Source organism: Symphalangus syndactylus, chromosome 21 (assembly GCF_028878055.3).
Source record: "Symphalangus syndactylus isolate Jambi chromosome 21, NHGRI_mSymSyn1-v2.1_pri, whole genome shotgun sequence".
In the NCBI taxonomy this organism is placed as follows: Eukaryota; Metazoa; Chordata; class Mammalia; order Primates; family Hylobatidae; genus Symphalangus; species Symphalangus syndactylus.
This window is the reverse complement of record NC_072443.2, coordinates 74867993-74895529: the sequence shown is the minus strand read 5'-3', so window position 1 is coordinate 74895529 and position 27537 is coordinate 74867993. Positions and strand designations below refer to the sequence as shown.

Sequence of the window (27537 nt, the reverse complement as noted above, 5' to 3'; positions counted from 1 at the left end):
TAATTCACACTAGGTATTCATGACCAGGTAAATCTGCCCTCCTCATAATTCTGTGGTTTCCCTGTTGTTTGAAATAGTCTGTAAAGTTGTTTATTCTTCCCCATGCCCTTCGCTTTGTGCTTTTTTCTTTTTTATTCAATTACTTATCTATCCTATTTTTCTTTCCCCTCCCACCCCAAACTCTGACAACTACTGACCTGTTCATCATTCCTGCAGTTTCCCCTTTTCCAGAATGTCAAATAAATACAATCTTAAAATATGTAAAAAAAAAAAAAAAAAAAAAAAAAAAAGATACAAATATCCAGGTACAAAGAGGTCAGAGATCACCAAATATAACCAACCCAAATAAGACTAAGAAAAAAGCTCTCGAAGGTCAAGGAAAAGGAGAGGATCCTAAAAGCAACATGAGAAAAGCAGCTAATAACATATTGAGGAGCTCTAAATTGTCTGGCAACAGACTTCTCAATGGAAACCACGCAGGCCAGGAAACATGGGATAACATATTCAAACTGCTAAAGAAAAAAACCATAAGCCAAGAATACTGCACCCAGAAAAGCTTTCTTTCAAACATGAAGGACAGACAAAGTCTTTCCCAGACAAACAAGAGCTGGGGGAATTCAGCACCACTATACTTCTCTTTACAAGAAATGCTAAATGGAGTTCTTCAATCTGAAAGAAAATAACAGTAATGTGCAAAAAGAAAACATTTGAAGGTAAAAAACTAACTGCTAAAGTAAGTACACAGATAAATTCAAAATATCCTAATACTGTAATTATAGTGTGTAACCCACTCATGTCACTAATATGAAAACTAAAAGACAGGCCGGGCGTGGTGGCTCATGCTTGTAATCTCAGCACTTTGGGAGGCTGAGGCGGGCGGATCATGAGATCAGGAGATCGAGACCACGGTGAAACCCCGTCTCTACTAAAAATGCAAAAAATTAGCCGGGCGTGGTGGTGGGCGCCTGTAGTCCCAGCTACTCGGAGAGGCTGAGGCAGGAGAACGGCGTGAACCCGGGAGGCAGAGCTTGCAGTGAGCCAAGATTGCGCCATTGCACTCCAGCCTGGGCGACAGAGTGAGACTCCGTCTCAAAAAAAAAAAAAAAAAAAAAGACAACTAAAAGACAAATCTATCAAAAATAATAATGACAACAGCAACTTATTAGGGATAGGCAATATTAAAAGATGTAAATGGAGACAACAAAAAAGTCAAAATGTGGAAGGGATGAACTTAAAGTGCAGGGTTTTTGTTTTTCATTTGTTGGTTTCTTTTCTTTGTGATCACTTATTGTTTATTTAAAATAACTTGTTATATCTATAAGATGTTTTCCGTAAGCCTCATGGTAACCCCTGCGAGGCAAAAACCTATAATAGATACAATAACAATGAAAAGCAACAAATTAAAACATACTACCAGAGAAAAAAATCACATAGCCAGAGAGGAAGAAGACAGTAACAAAGGAAGAAAGAGAGGAGTTACAAAACAACCAGAAAATAACAATATGACAGTGGTCAGTAGTTACACATCCAATAACAACCTTGAATGTAAATTGACTAAATTCTCCAATTAAAAGACATAGAGTGGCCGAGTAGATTTTTTAAAAACACAACCCAACTATATGCTGCCTACAAGAAATTCACTTCACCTATAAAGACACACATAGACTGAAAGTGAAAAGAAGGAAAGCTATTCCATGCAAATGGAAATGAGAAAAGAGCAAGAGTAGCTAAACTTATACCAGACATAGGCTTCAAGTCAAAGGCTGTAAAAGAGACAAAGGAGTTCACTATATAATGATAAAGGGGTAGGGTGGAGCCAAGATGGCCGAATAGGAACAGCTCCGGTCTCCAGCTCCCAGCCCCAGCGACACAGAAGACGGGTGATTTCTGCATTTCTGCTTGAGGTACCGGTTTCATCTCACTAGGGAGTGCCTAACAGTGGGTTCAGGACAGTCGGTGAAGCGCACTGTGCGCGAGCCGAAGCAGGGCGAGGCATTGCCTCACTCGGGAAGCGCAAGGGGTCAGGGAGTTCCCTTTCCTAGTCAAAGAAAGGGAAAACAGACGGCACCTGGAATATCGGGTCAGTCCCGTCCTAATACTGCGCTTTTCCAACGGGCCTGGAAAACGGCACACTAGGAGATTGTGTCCCGCACCTGGCTCGGAGGGTCCTATGCCCACAGAGTCTTGCTGATTGCTAGCACAGCAGTCTGAGATCAAGCTGCAAGGCGGCAGCGAGGCTGGGGGAGGGGCGCCCGCCATTGCCCAGGCTTGCTTAGGTAAACAAAGCAGCCAGGAAGCTCGAACTGGGTGGAGCCCACCACAGCTCAAGGAGGCCTGCCTGCCTCTGTAGGCTCCACCTCTGGGGGCAGGGCACAGACAACCAAAAACTCAGCGAGAACCTCCACAGCCTTAAATGTCCCTGTCTGACTGACAGCTTTGAAGAGAGTAGTGGTTCTCCCAGCACGCAGCTGGTGATCTGAGAACGGACAGACTGCCTCCTAAAGTGGGTCCCTCACCCCTGAGCAGCCTAACTGGGAGGCACCCCCCCAGTGGGACAGACTGACACCTCATTCAACCGGGTACTCCTCTGAGACAAAACTTTCAGAGGAACTATCAGACAGCTGAATTTGTGGTCTCACGAAAATCCGCTGTTCTGCAGCCACTGGTGCTGACACCCAGCCAAACAGGGTCTGGAGTGGACCTCTAGTAAACTCCAACAGACCTGCAGCTGAGGGTCTTGTCTGGTAGAAGGAAAATTAACAAACAGAAAGGACATCCACACCAAAAACCCATCTGTACATCACCATCATTGAAGACAAAAAGTAGACAAAACCACAAAGATGGGGAAAAAACAGACCAAAAAAACTGGAAACTCTAAAAAACAGAGCACCTCTCCTCCTCCAAAGGAACGCAGTTCCTCACCAGCAACGGAACAAAGCTGGATGGAGGATGACTTTGATGAGTTGAGAGAAGAAGGCTTCAGACGATCAAACTACTCTGAGCTACGAGAGGAAATTCAAAACAATAGCAAAGAAGTTAAAAACTTTGAAAAAAAATTAGAAGAATGGATAACTAGAATAACCAATGGAGAGAAGGGCTTAAAGGAGATGATGGAGCTGAAAGCCAAGTTTCGAGAACTACGCGAAGAATGCAGAAGCCTCAGTAGCAGATGCGATCAACTGGAAGAAAGGGTATCGCTGATAGAAGATGAAATGAATGAAATGAAGAGAGAAGGGAAGTTTAGAGAAAAAAGAATAAAAAGAAATGAACAAAGCCTCCAAGAAATTTGGGACTATGTGAAAAGACCAAACCTACGTCTGATTGGTGTACCTGAAAATGATGGGGAGAATGGAACCAAGTTGGAAAACACTCTGCAAGATATTATCCAGGAGAACTTCCCCAATCTAGCAAGGCAGGCCAGCATTCAGATTCAGGAAATACAGAGAACGCCACAAAGATACTCCTCAAGAAGGGCAACTCCAAGACACATAATTGTCAGATTCACCAAAGTGGAAATGAAGGAAAAAATGTTAAGGGCAGCCAGAGAGAAAGGTCGGGTTACCCACAAAGGGAAGCCCATCAGACTAACAGCTGATCTCTCAGCAGAAACTCTACAAGCCAGAAGAGAGTGGGGGCCGATATTCAACATTCTTAAAGAAAAGAATTTTCAACCCAGAATTTCCTATCCCGCCAAACTAAGCTTCATAAGTGAAGGAGAAATAAAATACTTTACAGACAAGCAAACGCTGAGTGATTCTGTCACCACCAGGCCTGCCCTAAAAGAGCTCCTGAAGGAAGCACTAAACATGGAAAGGAACAACCGGTACCAGCCCCTGCAAAAACATGCCAAATTGTAAAGACCATCGAGGCTAGGAAGAAACTATGGCAACTAACGAGCAAAATAACCAACTAACATCATAATGACAGGATCAGATTCACACATAACAATATTCACGTTAAATGTAAATGGGCTAAATGCTCCAATCAAAAGACACAGACTGGCAAACTGGATAAGGAGTCAGGACCCATCAGTGTGCTGTATTCAGGAAACCCATCTCACGTGCAGAGACACACATAGACTCAAAATAAAGGGATGGAGGAAGATCTATCAAGCAACTGGAAAACAAAAAAAGGCAGGGGTTGCAATCCTAGTCTCTGATAAAATAGACTTTAAACCAACAAAGATCAAAAGAGACAAAGAAGGCCATTACATAATGGTAAAGGGATCAATTCAACAAGAAGAGCTGACTATCCTAAATATATATGCACCCAACACAGGAGCACCCAGATTCATAAAGCAAGTCCTCAGTGACCTACAAAGGGACTTAAACTCCCACACAATAATAATGGGAGATTTTAACACCCCACTGTCAGCATTAGACAGATCAACGAGACAGAAAGTTAACAAGGATATCCAGGAATTGAACTCAGCTCTACATAAAGTGGACCTAATAGACATCTACAGAACTCTCCACCCCAAATCAACAGAATATACATTTTTTTCAGCACCACACCACACCTATTCCAAAATTGACCACATAGTTGGAAGTAAAGCTCTTCTCAGCAAATGTAAAAGAACAGAGATTATAACAAACTGTCTCTCAGACCACAGTGCAATCAAACTAGAACTCAGGATTAAGAAACTCAGTCAAAACCGCTCAACTACATGGAAACTGAACAACCTGCTCCTGAATGACTATTGGGTACATAATGAAATGAAGGCAGAAATAAAGATGTTCTTTGAAACCAACGAGAACAAAGACACAACGTACCAGAATCTCTGGGACACGTTCAAAGCAGTGTGTAGAGGGAAATTTATAGCACTAAATGCCCACAAGAGAAAGCAGGAAAGATCCAAAATTGACACCCTAACATCACAATTAAAAGAACTAGAAAAGCAAGAGCAAACACATTCAAAAGCTAGCAGAAGGCTAGAAATAACTAAAATCAGAGCAGAACTGAAGGAAATAGAGACACAAAAAACCCTTCAAAAAATTAATGAATCTAGGAGCTGGTTTTTTGAAAAGATCAACAAAATTGATGGACCGCTAGCAAGACTAATAAAGAAGAAAAGAGAGAAGAATCAAATAGATGCAATAAAAAACGAAAAAGGGGATATCACCACCGATCCCACAGAAATACAGTCTACCATCAGAGAATACTACAAACACCTCTATGCAAATAAACTAGAAAATCTGGAAGAAATGGATAAATTCCTCGACAAATACACCCTCCCAAGACTAAACCAGGAAGAAGTTGAATCTCTGAATAGACCAATAACAGGTTCTGAAATTGTGGCAATAATCAACAGCTTACCAACCAAAAAGAGTCCAGGACCTGATGGATTCACAGCTGAATTCTACCAGAGGTACAAGGAGGAACTGGTACCATTCCTTCTGAAACTATTCCAATCGATAGAAAAAGAGGGAATCCTCCCTAACACATTTTACAAAGCCAGCATCGTCCTGATACCAAAACCTGGCAGAGACATAACCAAAAAAGAGAATTTCAGACCAATATCCTTGATGAACATTGATGCAAAAATCCTCAATAAAATACTGGCAAACCGAATCCAGCAGCACATCAAAAAGCTTATCCACCATGATCAAGTGGGCTTCATCCCTGGGATGCAAGGCTGGTTCAACATACGCAAATCAATAAATGTAATCCAGCATATAAACAGAACCAAAGACAAAAACCACATGATTATCTCAATAGATGCAGAAAAGGCCTTTGACAAAATTCAACAACCTTCATGCTAAAAACTCTCAATAAATTAGGTATTGATGGGACGTATCTCAAAATAATAAGAGCTATCTACAACAAACCCACAGCCAATATCATACTGAATGGGCAAAAACTGGAAGCATTCCCTCTGAAAACTGGCACAAGACAGGGATGCCCTCTCTCACCGCTACTATTCAACATAGTGCTGGAAGTTCTGGCCAGAGCAATCAGGCAGGAGAAGGAAATAAAGGGTATTCAATTAGGAAAAGAGGAAGTCAAATTGTCCCTGTTTGCAGATGACATGATTGTATATCTAGAAAACCCCATTGTCTCAGCCCAAAATCTCCTTAAGCTGATTAGCAACTTCAGCAAAGTCTCAGGATACAAAATTAATGTACAAAAATCACAAGCATTCTTGTACACCAATAACAGACAAACAGAGAGCCAAATCATGAGTGAACTCCCATTCACAATTGCTTCAAAGAGAATAAAATACCTAGGAATCCAACTTACCAGGGATGTGAAGGACCTCTTCAAGGAGAACTACAAACCACTGCTCAATGAAATAAAAGAGGATACAAACAAATGGAAGAACATTCCATGCTCATGGGTTGGAAGAATCAACATCGTGAAAATGGCCATACTGCCCAAGGTAATTTATAGATTCAATGCCATCCCCATCAAGCTACCAATGACTTTCTTCACGGAATTGGAAAAAACTACTTTAAAGTTCATATGGAACCAAAAAAGAGCCCGCATCGCCAAGTCAATCCTAAGCCAAAAGAACAAAGCTGGAGGCATCACGCTACCTGACTTTAAACTATACTACAAGGCTACAGTAACCAAAACAGCATGGTACTGGTACCACAACAGAGACATAGATCAATGGAACAGAACAGAGCCCTCAGAAATGATGCCGCATAGCTACAACTATCTGATCTTTGACAAACCTGACAAAAACAAGAAATGGGGAAAGGATTCCCTATTTAATAAATGGTGCTGGGAAAACTGGCTATCCATATGTAGAAAGCTGCAACTGGATCCCTTCCTTACACCTTATACAAAAATTAATTCAAGATGGATTAAAGACTTATATGTTAGACCTAAAACCATTAAAATCCTACAAGAAAACCTAGGCAATACCATTCAGGACATAGGCGTGGGCAAGGACTTCATGTCTAAAACACCAAAAGCAATGGCAACAAAAGCCAAAATCGACAAATGGGATCTCATTAAACTAAAGAGCTTCTGCACAGCAAAAGAAACTATCATCAGAGTGAACAGGCAACCTACACAATGGGAGAACATTTTTGCAACCTACTCATCTGACAAAGGGCTAATATCCAGAATCTACAATGAACTCAAACAAATTTACAAGAAAAAAACAAACAACCCCATCAAAAAGTGGGCAGAGGACATGAACAGACACTTCTCAAAAGAAGACATTTATGCAGCCAAAAAACACATGAAGAAATGCTCCTCATCACTGGCCATCAGAGAAATGCAAATCAAAACCACAGTGAGATACCATCTCACACCAGTTAGAATGGCCATCATTAAAAAATCAGGAAACAACAGGTGCTGGAGAGGATGTGGAGAAATAGGAACACTTTTACACTGTTGGTGGGACTGTAAACTAGTTCAACCATTGTGGAAGTCAGTGTGGCGATTCCTCAGGGATCTAGAACTAGAAATACCATTTGACCCAGCCATCCCATTACTGGGTATATACCCAAAGGACTATAAATCATGCTGCTATAAAGACACATGCACACGTATGTTTATTGCGGCACTATTCACAATAGCAAAGAGTTGGAACCAACCCAAATGTCCAACAACGATAGACTGGATTAAGAAAATGTGGCACATATACACCATGGAATACTATGCAGCCATAAAAAATGATGAGTTCGTGTCCTTTGTAGGGACATGGATGAAACTGGAAAACATCATTCTCAGTAAACTATCGCAAGGACAAAAAACCAAACACCGCATGTTCTCACTCATAGGTGGGAATTGAACAATGAGAACTCATGGACACAGGAAGGGGAACATCACGCTCCGGGGACTGTTGTGGGGTGGGGGGAGGGGGGAGGGACAGCATTAGGAGATACACCTAATGCTAAATGACGAATTAATGGGTGCAGGAAATCAACATGGCACATGGATACATATGTAACAAACCTGCACATTGTGCACATGTACCCTAAAACCCTAAAGTATAATAAAAAAAAAAAAAAAAAAAAAAAAAAAAATGATAAAGGGGTGAATTCAGCAAGAGGATAAAACAACTGTAAATATATATGCACCAAACACCATAGCACCCAAACACATAGAGCAAACATTGACATCTAAAGAGAGAGAGACTATTATGATAATAGTAGAGGACTTCAACACCCCCCTCTCAGTAATGTACAGATCATCCAGACAGAAAAATCAACAAAGAAACATCAGAGTTAAACTACACTCTAGACAAAATGGACCTGATATTTACAGAACATTTCATCCAGCTGCTGCAAAATACACCTTCTCATCAGCATATGGAATATTCTCCAGGACAGGTCACATGTGGGGTGACAAAACAAGTCTCAACAAATTCAAAAAACTAAAAATGATATCAAGTATTTTTTTCTGATCACATTGGAATACAAGTAGAAATCAGTAATAAGAACTTTGGAAACTATACAAGCACATGGAAATTAAACAACATGTTCTTAAATGATCAATGGGAAAACGAAGCAATTAAGAAGAAAATTTAAAAGTTCATGAAAGGAATGAAAATGTAAACAAACATCCCAAAATCTATGGGATACAGAAAAAGCAGCATTAAAAGGGAAGATTATAGCAATAAATGCCTACTTCAAAAAAGTAGAACAATTTCAAATAAACAATGATACATCTCAGGAAATTAGAAGAGAACCAACCAAATCCAAAATTAGTAGAAGGAATGAAATAATACCAGAGCAGAAACAATGAAATTGAAACTTTAAAAAATACAAAAGATTAACAAACGGTTTTTTTGAAAAGATAAAAAAATTGAAAAACCTTCAGCTGGACTAAGAATAAAAAGAGGGAAGACCCAAATAAATATAATCAGAAAGAAAAACAAAAAGAAGACATAACAACTGATACCACAGAAATTCAAAGGATCATCAACAGCTAAATGCCAACAAACTGGAAAAGCTAAAAGAAATGAATAAATTCCTGGACACATACAACCTACCAAGATTAAACCAGGAAGAAATAGAAAACGCAAACAGATCAATAACAAATAATGAGATTAAGGCAGTCATAAAGCATCGCCCATCAAAGAAAAGCCCAGGACATGATGGCTTCACTGCTGAATTCTACCAAATATTTAAAGAACTATTTATAACACCAATTATACTCTAACTATTCAAAAAAAATGAAGAAGATGTATTATGTGCAAATTCACTCTACAAGGCCAGTACTGCCCTTACACCAAAACCAGATAAGCACACAATGAAAAGAAAACTACAAGCCAATATCCCTGATGAACACAGATGTAAACGTCCTCAACAAAACACTAGAAAACAAATTCAATGACACAATAAAAAGATCATTCACCATGATCAAATAATCAATGTCATCCCAGAGATGCAAAGATGGTTCAACATATGCAAATCAATAAACATGATAAATCAGATTAACAGAATCAAGGACAAAAACCATATGATCATTTCCACAGATGTTTAAAAAGCATTCAACACAATTCAACATTCTTTTATGATAAAAACTCTCAACAAATTGGGTACAGAAGGAACACACCTCAAAACAAAAAAGGCCATACGTAACAAACCCATAGCTAACATACTGCTTGGGGGAAAACTGAAAGACATTTCTCTAAGATCTGGAATAAGACAAGGATGCCCAAATTTACCACTTTTTTTCAACATAACATTTGAAGTTCTAGCCACAGCAATTAGACAAGAGAAAGAAATAAAGGGCATCTAAATTGGAAAGGAAGAAGACAAATCATTCTTGTTCATAGATGACATGACATTACATTTAGAAAAACCTAAAGATTCCAACAAAAAACACTTAGAACTGATAAGTGAATTCAGTAAAGTTGCAGGATACAAAATTAACATACAAAAATCCATAGCATTTATATGCAAAGAATCTGAAAAAGTAATCGAGGCACCAATACCATTTACAATAGACACAAAGAATATAAAATACCTAGAAATAAATTAAACCAGAGATGCAACAAATCTCTACAAAGAAAACTATTAAACATTGATGAAAGTCAATGAAGAAGACACACAAAAAAGGAAACATGCCTATACTCATGGGTTAGAAGAATTAATATTGTTAAAATATCAATACTATCCAAAGTGGTCTACAGATTCAATGCAATCTCTACGAAAAACCAATAACATTCTTCACAAAAATAGAAAAAACAATGCTAAAATTCATGTGGAACCATAAAAGACCCAAAATAACCAAAACAATCCGAATTGGACAAAAAGAACAAAGCTGGAGGCATCACACTACTTGACTTCAAAATGTACTACAAAGCCATAGTAATTAAAACAGCATGGTATTAGCATAAAAACAGACACATAGAGCAGTGGAACAGCATACAGAACCCAGAAATAAATCCACACATTTACAGCCAACTCATTTTTTTTATTTTTATTTTACTTTTAAGTTCTGGGATACATGTACACAATGTGCAGGTTTGTTACATAGGTATACATGTGCCATGGTGGTTTGCTGCATCTATCAGCTGATCATCTAGGTTTTAAGACCTGCATGCATTAGGTATTTGTCCTAATACTCTCCCTCCCCTTGCTCCCCACCCAAAAGGCCCTGATGTGTGATGTTTCCCTTCCTGTATCCATGTGTTCTCATTGTTCAACTCCCAATTATGAGTGAGAACATGCAGTGTTTGGTTTTCTGTTCCTGTGTTAGTTTGCTGAGGATGATAGTTTCCAGCTTCATCCATATCCCTGCAAAGGACATGAACTCATTCTTTTTTACAGCTGCGTAGTATTCCGTGGTGTATACATGCCACATTTTCTTTATCCAGTCTATCACTGATGGGTATTTGGGTTGGTTCCAAAATCTCACGCCAGTTAGAATGGCGATCATTAAAAAGTCAGGAAACAACAGATGCTGGTGAGAATGTGGAGAAATAGGAACGCTTTTAAACTGTTGGTGGGAGTGTAAATTAGTTCAACTATTGTGGAAGACAGTGTGGCAATTCCTCAAGGATCTAGAACCAGAAATACCATTTGACCCAGCAATTCCATTACTGAGTATATACCCAAATGATGATAAATAATTCTACTATAAAGACACATGCACACGAATGTTTATTGCAGCACTATTTACAATACCAACTCATTTTTGACAAAGACACCAAGAACCTATATTGGGGAAAGGACAGTCTCTTCAAAAAATGGTGCTGGGAAAACTGAAAAACCATATACAGAAGAACAAAGCTAGATCCCTATTGCTCACTATATACAAAAATCAAATCAAAATGGAGTAAAGACTTAAATCTAATACCTGTAACTATAAAACTATTAGAAGCAAAAACTGGGGAAATGCTTCAAGATATTGGTCTGGGCAAATATTTTTTAGTAAGACTTCAAAAGCACAGGTCACAAAAGCAAAAGTTTTCTGCATTGCAAAGGAAGCAATCGGCAAAGTGAAAAGATAACCTATGAAAAGGCCAAAAATATTTGCAAACTATCCATCCAACAATCAATTAATAAGCAGCATATATAAGGAACTCAAACAACTCAACAGCAAAAAATAAAAACAATCCAGTTTTAAAATGGGCAAAAGAGTTGAGTAAACATTTCTCAAAAGAAGACATACAAATGACCAACAGGTATGTGAAAAAATGCTCAATATCACTAATCAACAGGGAAATGCAAGTCAAAACCACAATGAGATATCATCTCACCCCAGCCAAAATGGTTTTTATCAAAAAGACAAAAAAAAATGGATGCTGGCAAGGATGTGGAGAAAGGAGAACACTCATACATCGTTGGGGGGAATGTAGATTAGTACAGCCACTGTGGAAAACAGTATAGCGGTCCTTCAAAAACTAAAAATAAAAGGACCAAATGATCCAGCAATCCCACTGCTGGCTATCTATCCAAAAGAAAGGAAACCAGAATATCAAGGAGACAACTATACTTCCATGTTTATTGCAGCACTATTTACAACAGCCAAGATATGGGAACAACGTAAGTGTCCGTCAGTGGACAAATGGATAAAGCAAATGTGGTACATATATACGATGGAATATTATTCAGTCATAAAAAAGAATAAAATCCTGTCATTTGCAGCAATATGGATGTAACTGGAGGTCATTATTTTAAGTGAAATAAGCCAGGCACAGAATAAATACTGCATGCTCTCACTCATATATGAGAGCTTACAAAAGTAGATTTCATACTGGTAGAAAGTTGATTGGTGGTTACCAGGGGCTAGGAAGGGTTGGGAGGAGGGAGAGATGAACAGACGTTAACAGATAAAAAAATACAGTTAGAGAGAAGAAATATGACGTAGTGTTCAATAGTACGGTACAGCAACTATAGTTAACAAGAATTTGGTTTTAGTTCAAAATAGCTAGAGAAGAGGAATCATAATATTCCCAACATAAAGAAAGGGTGAATGTTTGGGGTGATCGATGTTGCAATTGTCCTGGTTTGATCATTACACATTGTATATATGTATCAAAATATCACAAGTACCCCAAAGATATGTACAACTATTATATAGCAATAATAAATAAGAAAATGCATTAAATTCCAGACATAATACCAAGCCCTTTAGATAAATTGTCTCATTTCATGTCACAAAAATACTTTTAAGTATTTCTTCTTCCAGGAAGAAGAAACTGAGGCTCAGAGAGATTAAACAACTTTGCCCAGGGTCACATAGGTAGGACTTTGCAAAGAGAAGGCACAAGCATTTTGACTTCATGTTAAACAAATGCTTCCCAAAGCACTTGACAATTTTTTAAGATAACAGGAACAGCTCCTGGGTAAATGTATTTACACCATTTATTTGCTTAGCAAATCCCTTTTCATAGACAGCGTGGGTAAATATCAGCCCTATCATTTCAAGGCTGATCTTTCATCACACGTTCCATTACAAATTCTAAAATTAGTAGGGTTCAAGTTCAGGTCTCAGTGACTTATAGAAACAATCCAGGTTCTGATGCATCACACACGTATAAGGCATGAATCAGGCTCATTAGAAAACAAATTCCAGATCAGTACAACATAAGGTAAGAGACGCTAACAACCCTGCTCTCGCCTGGAGAGATCAGACAATGTCATACGTGTTTTCCAGGAGAAGACAAACAGAAACAGACACAGACACACATACAACAGACAGACACACACAGACATACACACACCACACACACACACACACACTCTGGGCTAGAAAAATGCTGACCTAGCCATTCTGTGAATGTTTCCAATTTCTAGATGGTATCCTGAAAGCAACTAACTAGACAAGTAATACATATTAATAGCTGCCCTCTCCCTTTCAATGTCGGCAATATTTCCTGTTGGATATGTTTAGCCGGCAACAGCTCAAACACAGAGACTATGCCTAGTTAGAAATCACTGTCCTCCACGGGGCAACACTTACTTGAAAAGCCTGTAAAATGATCACAGGACACTTGCAGAGAGGGCAGAAAACAGCAACATGTTCACATGTTCATTCCTCTAGCTCAAATCCAACCAGGCTTTGAAAGTTCTGCTTGAAAGACAAGCCTTCCACCATCTCTTGCAAATGCTTTCTAAATAACAAATAAGACTTTCCAGAGCAAAGGAGACTTTTCCAAAATCTGTAACTGTTTGACTTTGAGGAAGAAGACACACCTCTTGACTCCTTTATGCACAACCAAGTTCAGATTGCTCAAATCTCCCACACCCTTGGATGGCTGCTATTTATTCCCAACCCTTTCACAGGTAGCTGTGCAACGTCGGTGATGAGCTACTGAAAAATTGCCTGCTGCTAACAACACTGTTGCTATTCACTTATTTCATTTCATGCCTATATTATATTTTTCCTGAAACAAATTTCTCTATTGTTCCCTCTCTGCTTCTAGGATCCCATTACCCAATCCCCAACAGGTAAGAAAAAAACAGAGCCCAGTTGGAGACACCCAACCACCTCAGGACCTTCTCACCCTGTCGGACTTAGTTATCATTCTTATCTGATTCCAGACATACCCTAAAATATAAGCATTGATGGTAATTGGCCTTAGTAGTCAAATTGTTTTTAACTCTTGCAAACACAGTCTTCTCACAATCAATCCTTTGTAATGGGTTTTTAAATGTCCCTTCAATAATATTATTTCCAGAGTTCTATTCTGAGACTACCATATGGACCAAAATATTTAAAGTATCCAAGCAACACCTAGGAAAACACAAAACGTCATTTTTCTTCCTGCCCCATCTCTACAGCCCTGCTGTTTCTTTTTACCAATGATTTTATTTTCCTTATATGGAACGAATGATTCCAATTTCCTCGTATAGCACTGGCATACAGATGAGGTATTGACCTGTAGCATTTTAATTTAAACCCCAAATTGCAGGCTTTGTTTAGAGAAGTCTAAGGTTGTAGCTTGAAAGAAGAAAAAGGGAAGTTTCTTCTCAAGGGTAAGGAGAATCTTTTCCCAGACTACCCAGAGAACTCTTCAAAGACGGTTGCCTGTTCTGCCTTAAGGACTCAAAGAGGGAAGGGTGAAAAAGCCTGCTCTGCCAAGTAGGGTGGCTCACAAGCTCACTTGAGGAACGGAAATTCTTTACTCCCATCGGTAATACAATCCTTTCTTCCCACACACAGACACAAAAAAGGATGTAAAGCATGCTCATTTGTTAGACATTTCACAAAGCTGACCTTGCCGGTGGCACTGGGACTTGAACTTGCAGCTGAGGAGGTGAGAAGAAGCCGAATCTTAACACCTCATATAATGCGCTCTTTTCCCTTCTTATTAAAAGCCAAGATTATGATGAGCCCATCAAGATGGCACTGAAGAAATATAATATGGGGTACAAGGGAGGTCAATGGAATCCCTCACGATGGAAGCTTTTAGCATCCAGAAAGCCTAGCTGGTACAAAATGAGTAAGTACTGTCACAGTCTTTCCCAAGAAGTGGAGATGTAGGTCACCTTGATGGGTGAAATACATCTCTCCTCAGCCTAACCATGTCATATCAAGACTGAAATGGAGACTCATCACCACTCAGATCAAACTGTACCTTGATAGGAGCTAGAGTCAAACTTCCAGTTGTTTTTTTTTTTTCTTCTGAATCAGTGGTTCCCATCTTTAGCTGCAGGTCTGAGTAATCACTAGTTCAGTTGGTAAATAATACAGGTGCCTGCACTCTACTTTGTAAGGTTCAGATGGAATATAGCTGCTGTGGGCCCTCTGTGTTTTTAGTGCAAAAACTCCCCAGGGAAAGAATAAAGTAACCACTATCTTATAGATGCCTTTTTTCATCGCTACCAAAACATAGGCCCTTTAAACCATTCCACAGCCTTTTCTTTTTCTTGCTCATAAAATAGAGTATGTTATTGTGCAGTTGCCTACATAGCAATACATCCATAGATTTACTGAAATAACCATTCATTGGAAGTGGGACAGGAAGAAGGAAGACAGAGAAAAGTACAGGAGAAACCATATTAAAACAGTATCATCAAGTTTCACTTACCCCAGTGAGTAAGTGCTCATTATTGATCAAAATAAGTTTGCTAGTGGGTAACTTTAAGACTTAATGGTTGATATCACATGCATAAACACACACACACACACTGTCAAATTACTTTTGCCACTTCCCTCTCCCTAAAAATATGCTCTTGCAGAGAATAATAGCATAAGCAATTCATCAGGAAACAGAACTCTTCCCCTTTCTTTATTACTTGATGTTACAAATCCCACTTACCTGGTACTTTTTTGAATTTAGTAGTCATTTGTTAAAAAAAAAAGAGAGAACTAAATAATTAAATAAAACATAAAAGAAATTAAGTGAAATAAAGAGAGATAAAACAATGTGCTCTATGACTGACCCATGAAAATTAAAATAACCCATAATTCTAATCTTTAAAAAAGCAACATTAAGACCTAACTCATTATTAGTTCATGGTACTTATTATAGTAGGCTCTAATCACATGTAGCTATTGAGCACTTGAAATGTGGCTAGGTTCACATGTTAAAATGATAATATTTTTAATATAATGGGTTAAATAAAATGTGTTAGTAAAATTAATTTCCTCTGTTTCCTTTGATTTTTTTCAGCGCGTTTTTTATAACATGCAAAATTACGTGGCTCTATTTAGCTATGATAAGCCTTGCCTACCCCCTAGTGTCAGAACTTAGGCAATGCAGGCAAATCATTTTTCAAACACATCTGTGTAAGTACAATTCATTTCTGCCGGCAAAGTACAAATAGCCGCTTGTACATACGATTTTATCATTTTCACAAATGTTATCTCAAATTTAAGCCTCAGAGAGACTCCTGTAGTAGATGTTATATGCCCCACTCAATTAGTAGTTTTGAAATTACCAGGTTTATTGTAGAAAATTAGAACTAAAACAGTCCATACAGTCAAGAGTATTTGCAGGGTTCCTATAAATTTCAGCCATGATAGGGGACAGAAAACATGGGCTCAAACTTGGATTACAACAACTGCTCTTCAAAAAATTTACCGTAAGTTAAAAACAACATAAACCACCAAAACACACAATCACAACATGCATATTTTGCATAATCATTTATAACAGAAAAAAAACAGAAAACCTAAATTTCCATAAATTTAAACAGTACAGAACCTATACAAAACAGATAACATTCAAAAGAAGAAGACAGGTCTAAATAAGGATAACTAGCATTTGAGCACTCACTAAGCAAACACAGTTGTCAGCATTTCCCAGGTATTAATTGATTCCTTATTATAACTCTGAGGTTTATTTTTTATTATTTTTATTATTCTCATTTTACACAGAAAGAGGCTGAGTCCCGAAGAGGTTTCATAACTTGCCCAAGAATGAAAGAAGAACTGAAGCAAACCTGAAGCTCACGCTGCTTCCTGTGCCATGAGTAATAAAGTCTTTTGTCTCGGGCCGGGCACAGTGGCTCAGGCCTGTAATGCCAGCACTTTGGGAGGCCGAAGTGGGTAGATCACTTGAGGTCAGGAGTTTGAGACCAGCCTGGGGGATAACATGGTGAAAGCCCATCTCTACTAAAAATACAAAAATTAGCTGGGCATTGTGGCAGGCGCCTATAATCCCAGCTACTCAGGAGGCTGAGGCAGGACAATCACTTGAACCTGGGACGCAGAGGATGCAGTGAGCCGAGACTGCGCCACTGCACTCCAGCGTAAGTGACAGAGGGAGACTCCACCTCAAAAAAATTGATTAATTAAAATAAAATCTTTTGTCTCTGACGCAATCATCTCATGCCTTCTGCCCAGCATTCACGAAACTATGACCAGCTAAACTACTAGCTTGCGAGGAGGGTAAAAGCTCAGACCCTTCACAATTCTTGACATCTAACTACTTCCCAATCAGTGAGACATCCTCTCTACAGCAGATTTAGCTCAAGGCCAGCAAATAAAAGGGCTCTCAACACCCTTCTGGTTCACTCTGTTCCCCAGCTTGTTGAAGCCTTTCTCTCCTTAAGGTTGAGCTGAAACCTCAGTCTTCATAAAGCGACTTTCTTGGCCATAGTCAGTTTTCTAGAACGATGAAAAAACAAGCCTTTTTCTCTTATACATGAGAAATCTTCAAACCCTGAAGGCTCTGATCACATCTACCTACCCATGCTTATAGTCTTCAGCCGTTCCTGGAATGCAAACCTTTCCACACTCATTCTAGATGCCTCCAAGTGTGAAAATATCTGCCATTTATGGAATGTTGACTATGTGCTAATCCCTTCACCTACTTTTCCTTATTTAGTTATTCCAGTAACTCCAAATAAAATAGGCATGGATATCATTCCATCTTTACAGATGATAAAACAGGTTCAGAGAGGTTAAGTGGCCTGGATAAGGCCACACAGCCAGGATGTACCAGAACCAGAATTAGGTTTGACTTTAGACCCCCCAACATTTGATTTCCTCTCCTGCCTCATGTCCAGGTGTGCCCCAGTTTTTCCAGGGACTTTATGCCAACACATTATATTAAATAAACACCCCAGCATTTTGTGGAATTGAAATAGTGCAGTCCAGGTTATATTCAAAGTTCTCTAGGGAAATGGAACTATTAAAGTGAACATATAAATCAATAGCACCCAAGTTCTCAACTCTCTCAGCTCCATCAGAAAACTAGCTATGATTTCATCTTTAAAGTACAAAAATCTGAATTTTTGAAGTCTCCTAGTATTCCCAGGAATAAATCTTAAAGTTGTAATGTGCTTTCTGTCCCAAACACTCGTGTCTACACCAGATGAAATTTCTAGGAAGATCCCTAAATCTTTAATTCCACAGGAGTCGAGTTTCCAAAACTTCCTTCCAGATGGCATCTTTCCACTGCACAAAACATATTTGCTGCCCTCTTGTGGGAAAATGATGCACTGCTTACAGCCAAAAAAAAAAAAAAAAAGGGAACAAAAGGACATTGCTAGTTGAAGAAATAACAAGAGTTAGCCCTGGCCTCCTTTTAAAAGAAACGAACCTGCCAATTGGCCCCTTCACCTTTTCTACAGCTTGAAGCTACACAGTCCTATATGTATATGTGATCTCCTGCTCAATTATGATGGAAAATAGACTTTAAAAACAACAAAAGCAGTCTCTTGTGTTTTTTAGTTGATTAAAAATACTACCTCTGGACTCTGTGGAAATGTATTAATGCCATTTGTCTTCAAGAGTCTCACCACCCAACCTGTGAAAATTAGGTGGGTTTTTATATGGTTTAATGCTTAAACTAAAGTTAAATCTTCAATACACACCTACCATAACACCCATCTCCCAAAACTGGGGGGAGATTCCCGCCTTCTTCTGTGTCTCTTAGCCAGGTAGGTGGAGATAGGGTTGTAAAATACCTCCTTGTTTACACACAGCAATCAACATCCACTCTTCTAATCCAAGCCATAAAAAGCATCCAACTTCTAACTAGGGTTTCCTAGTGCCACCATTTCTTTAATTGGCCAGCACTAACCATGAAGCCCATGGGACAGTGCCAGGAGCCTCTCTGGACACTCAGACACAGCCGTCTGCAGGTAACCCTCTGCAACTTGCTCCCGCTGTCAGACCTCCTATAATATACCCACAGTAGAGTGAAAATCTGACCAGAGTTTCTCAGGATCTCGGTGCACTGCCCCAGTTAATTCTGGTGATCCTAAGTTCTCCATCAGCTATGCACTAAATTGGGACAAAAATGCCACATGGACATTGCAAGGATCATGGACTTTCATTCCCTGAAGATCACTAGAGAAAATTTACAGCATGAATGGGAGCGGGTGGTAATCCCACTGCAATGCTTCACCTGTCAACTAATCTGACTCTTAAACTCCACTCAAGAAAAGAGATAAGATTGAGGACCTCAAACACTATCCTCATGAACAAACTCATAAAAATAGGCACAGCACAATAACCAACTAGCTGTGGGCACTTCACAGCAGCCAGATGGTATTGATTTTATGCTGATTTGCTGAAACTTCAATCATTATTTTTCTCATCTTCTTGGAACTGTCACTTGAGGAGGGAAAATTGAGTTGTGTGAGATTTTAAAAATTATCTTGAGCCTTAAATTATGACTAACCTTAAAATATCAGAATAACAAAGTGGAAAGTATGACATGTTATATATTTGTTGGTAAGAATATCTCATGAAGTTTCCACACACAAGACCTTTGGAGACAGAATTTATAATTCTGACCCATACGTGATTTAGGGTTCAGGCATCACTCTTTCCCAAAGAAGTCAAAACATTTCTGGCACTGCCATGTCTCAGATTACGAAAGCTGAGAGAGCAAATTAATTGACAACAAGTCCATTGACACATATGAATTATTCAGGAAAACATAATTTACTGGGCAGTTTCCACTGTGTCACTTTAAATGTTGATGTAAGAAAGGACAGAAACACACACACACAAAAAAAAAGCAAACTGATCAGCAGCTGATGGTTTTGATCTCGCCTTTAAAAATCAGCAATGCAGAGATATGAGTTTCACTAGAAGTTATCAGAATGACTGCCTCTAAATCTTTAGACAACACCCATTTTAAGTCCCTTACGAAAGTTAACACAGCTTTTTCTCTTTTCTTTTTTAAAAAAATCATGTAGCATATTTTCTCCACATCTCTCAAAAAGATCTTAAATTATCTGACTATTCCCTTCACTACAGCCCTATAAGTGTTAGTTTAAGTTTATCATAAAGATATTCTACTTCTAAGGAAGCTGCAGGAGTCGATGGATGGATGGATGGGCAGATGGACTGACATGTATGCACACACACACACACGCCAACCACACAAATTGCTGCTGGTTTTCTGGGATTCCTTGAGAAAAACTGCTATAAAAATAAAAGTGTGCCCAAGAAAACAAAAGTTTTTAAAAGCCTGAAAAATATTTTTAAAGGACTCTTAAAGCACTAAACCATTAAACTGTGTTACTCCGCCATATTTCATGCTTCCTCTAGTTATTTACACCCCATCAGAAGCTCACATCCGTTATCTGTGTCTAATGTGGACTCTGACGTTTGGAGGGGTTTTGTTATCTCAGCAGTGCATAATGAGCTTAAAGGGCTTACCTGCATGTCCCCGGAGGTGCTGGCTTGAGGCGGACATCAGCTTACAGCACACCATTAACACGTAGGCTAGAAAGAGCCAGTGCGACAGCAACACTGACTTAGCACAGACTCTCATCCTGGAGGAAAAGCAGGGCTGGAGTCAGTGAGGGCTGAGGAAGGCCAGACTCCCTGGCAAGCACCATCCTAGGAAGGCGGGAGAAAGCAGGGGCAGATCCCTGGAGCTGGAATTCCTTTCTCCCAAGAAAACAGAAGACCAATCGAACCTTATTTGCACTGAGCACTAACTAAATTTTCAATAAAAACTTTGATAATTAAGAGTTTTCCAAGTTAGCACTATGCATCAGTGAGAAGCTTATTTATGAATCTGCAAGTTGTTGCTTGAGTTACCCTAATAGAGCATGGGGATTTTATTCTATTTTATACCATGAGATGTAAAAGCAACACACTTAGAGCCAGATCCAAATAAAATATATATGGTTTCTGGATCTGAAAGAATCCATGGAGATTTTGCACATGTGGTCCAAGAACTTTCTCCTGGTTTCTCTGACTGTACACTAAGACTTTCTGGTCTGGAAGACTAGGTTCATAGTTGATTAAACCAATCTCAGCTCCTCCTTTGGGGAGGAGTATGGACAAATACAAGTGAATATAAAATGAATTTAACTTCGTATGATGGACAGTATGAAAACAGTTGCTCAAAGACAATTCAGTTTACATTATGGTTGCATGGTCTATTCTAAAACAAAAGAGTAAAAAAAGGAAGATATCAAAAACATTATTCCCAGCTGCCTAATTTTCTACCGTTTTATAACATCACAAGGGAATTAAGTAGATAGAACTTGACTAACTTTTTTTGTTTGCTTTTTTGATATTAACTTTTGAAGCAAAAGTCACTGCATTTGGCATCTGAAATTCCGGTGATATTAGGTTCTTCCTCACACATGCCTCATGGCATCTATTATTACCACAGTGGATCAAAGAAACCCCCGTTTAATATATGCAAATATATACACACTTATGGGCCGACAATAAAAACATGGTACCTGAGTTTGGTTTCTTGTCTGAGTCACACTATAGGCAAGACCCCTAAGGAAGTCCTATAAGGAAGCACCTCCAGCTGCCAGCAACCTAGCAGTGCCTCTACCAAAGTCCCAGTTCCCTGTTCCAGGAAAACACATCAAAGCCTCAGGGTAACTGCATGCCCACGCCATACCCCGAGGCACACACATGTTCTGCTGCCAACCTTCTCTCTCCGTGACCTCTCACAATTCAGTTAAATAGATCTTGTTAAAGGGTGTATTGCTTATTGATTTGAGATTTGGTCTGCTTTTTAAGTAGCCAGGCCAATCATCTTTGAAGAACTTGGTGTTAAAAGTAACAAAAAGCACTGGCTTCTTTTTGCCCTTTTAAACTGTTTCAAAATGGTTTTAAACGGCTATGTTGGGTAATTTGCAATGCAGCAATAGAAAACTCATCTTTCATTTATGTGATGCCTTGAAATTGTCCCTTTTGGGGCCACTAATTATGACAAACTGGAAGCCAGGGTATCTGATCCAGCCTGCAAATGTGTTTTGTTTGATCGGTGCTTTTAAAAAAATAAATAAATTGAATTGGTTGCCAACACATAAAATGTCCAGATTGCATATCAGAATCCAGATTCTCTTGAAAAATTATTCCTGGCATCCCTGGGCTCACATTTCCACATGGGAGTAAGAGGCTGGAGTGGTTGCCACTGCCCCTAGATGGGGCTCCACAGTCCCTCCCACTAGTCAGTACCTTGGGCCCAACCAGCCCGACTCATTTACATGTGGCCATTTGAACTTCTGATCCTTGGGTAAGAGGAATAAGCCTTTGTAACAAATAGATCGATAGCTGATACTGGGGTAGTAACTGGAATTTTAAAACATTATGTGTGAGACAGAGTGTTCCATTAACAAAAAAAAAAATCATCAAATACCGGAATTTGAGCCTCTGGACTTCCCCCAAATTATGTGATTGATAATAGCATCTAGAACTCATGTAAGATCCACATATTATTTTCTTTGCCACCTTTCAAGCTGCTTCTAGAGTTTCTGTCCCCTTCATGTGAGTACACTGAGGTGGAGATGGAAGGCATGCTTTGAGAAACTAAAGGCCCTTCAAAGCAGAAAGGCCCCATGTTTCTGTGTAAGTTTAGAATGTTAGCAATGTCTGAAGCAAATTACCAAACTTAGAAGTTTAAAACAACAATCTATAGCCATACTACCCTCAACCCACCTGATCTCAGAAGCTAAGCAGGGTCGGGCCTACTTTGTGCTTGGAAAGGAGCAGTTTGAAACAACACCAATATATTATCTCATAGTTTCTGTAGAAAGTCAGGAGTCTGGCATGTTCTGGCTGGGTCTTCTGCTCAGAAACTCACAGGCTAAAATCAAGGTGTCAGCTGGGTGTGTCCTCATCTGGAGGCTCAAGTGGGGAAGGATCACTTCCAAGCGCTCTCAGGTTGTTGGCAAAAGCCATTTTCTTGGGACTCTCTGTATTCCGCATATTCTTGCTATCGACCAGGAACTGCTCTCAAGCCCTTCACGTCTTTGCCACACGGCCCCTGCATATGCTCCTTCATGGTTTGAATCTCTTCCTCCAGGAAAGTCTCAGTCCCTTTTTAGGGCTTATCTGATTAGGTCAGTCCCACCCAAGATAGTCTCTCCTTTGATTAACTAAATTCAGTGTAAGTGGAACCTTAAAAACACCTGTGAAATCCCTTCATCTATGCCTTACAGGTGTAATTTAATCAAAGATGTGAAACTCATCAAAACCACAATGCCACCCACACTCAAAGGAAAGCAATTAAAATATTTAAAATAATGTCCCACCGTTGGCAATAATTGATTGAAATATCTCTAATACAAAAAGAAAGGGTTTAACTCGATAAAACCATAAATTGATTGATAATTTGATCATATGTGTCAAACATTTACAATCCAACAGATCACTTATGGGATTTAACCCTAAAGAAATAACCAGCAATGTATGGGACTTTTTTTGTTGCTTATACCACTGAAAATGATCTGGCCATGCATGGTGCCTCATGCCTGTAATCCCAGCACACTGGGAGACCGAGGTGGAAGGATTGCTTGAGGCCAGGAATTCAAGGCAGGAGTGAGCTATGATTATACCACCACACTCCAGCCTGAGCAAAGAGTGACAGCCTGTCTCAAAAAAAGAAGGCAGGGAGGCAGGGAGGGAAAGACAAAAAAAAATGATGATCCAAATATTTAACAGTATGAGACTGGTTAAACAAATTATGACACAGCCATGAGATGGGATGCTCTTCAGTAATGAAAGTTACATTATAAAATGAAAATAAAAGTTTATTAAAAAGAAACAAAAGTTTATTTTAAATATATGAATTATATAACAGCCTGGGCCTGTTTTGCCTTCAGATCCATTCTTCCCCCTTCCCCTGTAATGAGGGCTGGAGGGCCCTCTAGGCTGCATTTCCCAGGCTCCCAGGTCAGCTGGTTACTGGCTGGGTTCAGTCAAGGAAAGGCAACAGGTGGAGCCTGGAAACTAGGAAAAGGGATAGGCCAGGACATTTCTCCCTGCCTTCTCTGTCTTTGGCAGGATCTGTGGGGTGGCCATTTCTCCACCATGGCTCCAGTTCCTGCCAGAAGGGCCCACTGTGGTTCTAGCTTCCACTCTAGTTTCCTTCTTCTAGGCACTGCTTCCGCACGGACTAACTACTTCCACGGTCCCCAGCCAGGAGACGGCAGTGACTTCCTGTGTATCTTCTGCTCAGTTTCTCTGACTCTCCCATCATATGTATAACCAGTCTCCTGAATTCACTTCCCATTGGACAAAAATAGAAGTCGGAGATAATTCATTCCCAAGACATGCAATTTACCCAAGCTCACGGAGCAGTGAAAAAGCCAGCAGAATGGTTTGTTTTCCTGGTTGGATTCCAACAACAAATGCCTTAAATCAAAAGTCTCAAGGGCACACATTCCAAATCCTGGACAATGATCCCTAATCTATCTTCTTCTTACATGGACAATTCTATGTAACAAGTTGCTGGGTGAGCAGCAATAAGTTCCCAGTCCCTAAAACAAGGATTCACTTAACAATAGCTCAACAACAATTCCCACAGAGAAATGCCAGGTCAGAGTGGTAGGGGTGGGGCCAGAAAGCTATTCAGCAATAGATTTGTATTTCCTCATCTTTTCCCCTACTGAATAAACCAAAGTACTATTTTGCAAACTGAAATAATTTTCCTTTCACAGATGAAAGCTAAAATGAAAAGATCAACATTTCCCCAAATTCCCAAAAAGTGTAAAAGCAGGCTTCTAAAAAGGATCATCAACTCCAGGATACTCACTTTTGCTAAATTCTCAATACTCTGTAAAGATATTATGTCCAGGTGAACGTTAAAATAATCTTACCTTGGGGACCTCATACGATTTGGTTCTAGTCAAACACAATTATTCCAGGATATATTTCAGAGTGACTCCAAATTCCCATCTGTTGCTAGAACCAATCATTTCTGCCGTTCCAAAAAATTATTGTAGCTCAGAAGACCTATGTTAAAAAGGCCAAAAAAAGGATCAATTAGCATTTTAATGTTAAAATGAAATTAATTTCCAGTAGCAAAATAATGGCTTTTAACCATGACACCTGCAGTTTCAGGCAAGTGGCAGAAAGCCAAATATATCCATAGTTGTGAGGTGTCCTACTATTAGGGAGGAAAAGATACAGAATTCTACAGTCATTAACTAGCCACATATTAGTTAACACGATATAGTTTTAAAGAACTTCCTGCAGCAGGAAGGGTATTCAAAATTTAACAGAGGGCCCCAAATCATTTGAAATGCACAAATTTCACTCTCCCATTTCATTGACCATCAGGCAAAAATGGAAGTTGGAGATAATGCATTCTCAAGACATGCAATTTGCCCAAGCCCATAGAGCAGTGGAAAAGCCAACACGAAGATCTAAATTCTTAGATTTGTGTGACATAAGCCTGAAGATTATGCTAGACAATCTACAAGGTTGCTTTTTGAAAAAATATTAATACGACACCAAGAGAAAAAGTGTTTCCAATATAATCCACCATACCAAAATATAAAGAACATTTGTGAATACTGTAGTTGACACTCCCTCAATGCATAAACCTAAAAGGATTTTTCTACTTAGTGAACACATTTGTAAAAGGACTGAGATGACCCTAAAGAAAAGACATGTTAAGAAAAAATAGAACATGAAACTATACCATTTGTAATGATGGTAAGTGAAATACATCCCTCTCAGTGGTAGAGATCAGAGAAAAATTATATGTGTTAATAAATATTCAAGTTACAAATATAACATAAAAATGATTTTTGAAATGCAGTCTAATTACTTTAGAATCCTGTAGAACCAATTAAGAATCTACCACCAAGCACAACTGAGATTTTTCTCTTAGAGAACCCAAAGATAATTCCACAAGTTTGATTAGAGAACACTTCCGGTGATAAATTTGAAGACTCGCCACTTTGGGGCTGCACATAAGAGAGTATAGGCCTTGAGAAATTAGTTCAACAAGAGGGAAATGGCTTTAAATAACTGTATAAATAACAGTTGCTCAGAAAAAAAACAACTTGAAAATGTTCATCTCCCAGATCCTCCAACTTTATTAAGTATGTTTGTCCTTATGTCCACCCAACGGCATGATGTGACCTTCTGCTAGCAGAAAGAACTACACAGTATAATTTATCAGAACCCATCATAATGAACTCCCCACATATTGGAAACCAAAATGACCTTTCCTGGCTAATATTTATCTTATTTTCTTCACACAAAAGGAACCACTGGGTATTCTTTCTTCAATTCATTAAAAAAATAGATCCATCAGTGGAAAGTAATGTGATCTAATAGTTCATACACCAGACAAGAAGCCAGGAGTTTAATTTTAGGTTGAGCAGTAACTCATTCAGTCATATTTTCCCAGAGTGTACCTGAGGCACTTACTTGAAAGAATTAACTCTTTCTTGTCATGTCTTAGTGTGTTTTCTGCTGCTATAACAGAATAGAAATTGAGTAATTTACAAAGAAATTTATTTCTCACAGTTCTAGGGGCTAGGAAGTCCAATAGCACAAAGGCAATTAAATTTCAACATGAGTTTTGGAGGAGACATTCAAGCCATAACATTCCACCTCTGGCCTCCCAAAACTCGTGTTCTTCTCACATACAAAATATATTCATTCCATCTCAATAGCCCAAAAGCATCAATTCAAAAGCCCAATGTCCAGAGTTCCATCTAAATCACATATGAGACTCAAGATTCATCCCACCTCAAATGTCCTCCAGCTGTAAGCCTATAAAATCAAAACAAGTTATCTACTTCCAAAACACAATGATGGAACAGGCATAAAACAGACATTCCCATTCCAAAAGGGAGAAATAGGAAAAGAAAAGAAGTGACTGGTTCCCAGTATGTCCAAAACCCAACAGGTAAAACAACATTAAGTCTTAAAGCTGGAGAATAATGTCCTTTGGCTCTGTATGTCCTGCATCCTGGACATGCTACAGCAGGAATTACGTTGCCAATGCCATGGGCAGCCCTGCCCTGTGGCTTTGCTGGACCCCATCCACTCAGCAGCTCTCTTGGGTTGGAGTCTTATGGCTGCAGCTCTCCCAGGCTGGAGCTGTACACTGGCAGCTCTACATTTCGGGAGTCTCTGAGGTAGCCTCGCTCGCATGGCTCCACCTAAGGACTGCCCCCTCATACGTGCTCTCTGTGGTGGCTCCTCCCTTGTAAGAAGTTTCTGCCAGGAACCCAGACTGTCTGATACATCCTTTGGAATCTATGTGGAGGTGACCATGGCCCCAAGGCTCATGCACTCTGTACTTCCACAGGATCATCACCATGTGGACACCATCAAGGCATACCACTTGTGCCCTCTGAAGCTCTGGCACTAGCTGTACCTGGGCCTGCTTAAGGAGTGCTGCATTGGAATTTGGGGAGAATTCCAAGGCTGCATAGGGCATTGAATGCTGAGGTCCTGCAGGTACCCCTCTTGAAATCTTGCCCTCAAGGTGCT

At 39.4% G+C, this 27537-nt stretch overlaps 1 protein-coding gene across 3 annotated transcripts in view; it reads right to left on the bottom strand.

Moving 5' to 3' along the window:
- Positions 1-27537, bottom strand: part of TAFA4 (TAFA chemokine like family member 4) — a 209265-nt gene that overhangs the window by 131353 nt on the left and 50375 nt on the right. For all 3 annotated transcript variants that reach the window (XM_063630774.1, XM_063630777.1, XM_063630775.1), the window contains 2 exons: positions 24900-25035; positions 20482-20597 (listed from right to left, as the gene is read on the bottom strand). In XM_063630774.1, coding sequence (XP_063486844.1) covers positions 20482-20597; positions 24900-24913 — 130 coding nt within the window. In that variant the 5' untranslated portion in view covers positions 24914-25035. The remainder of the gene's footprint in view (positions 1-20481; positions 20598-24899; positions 25036-27537) is intronic.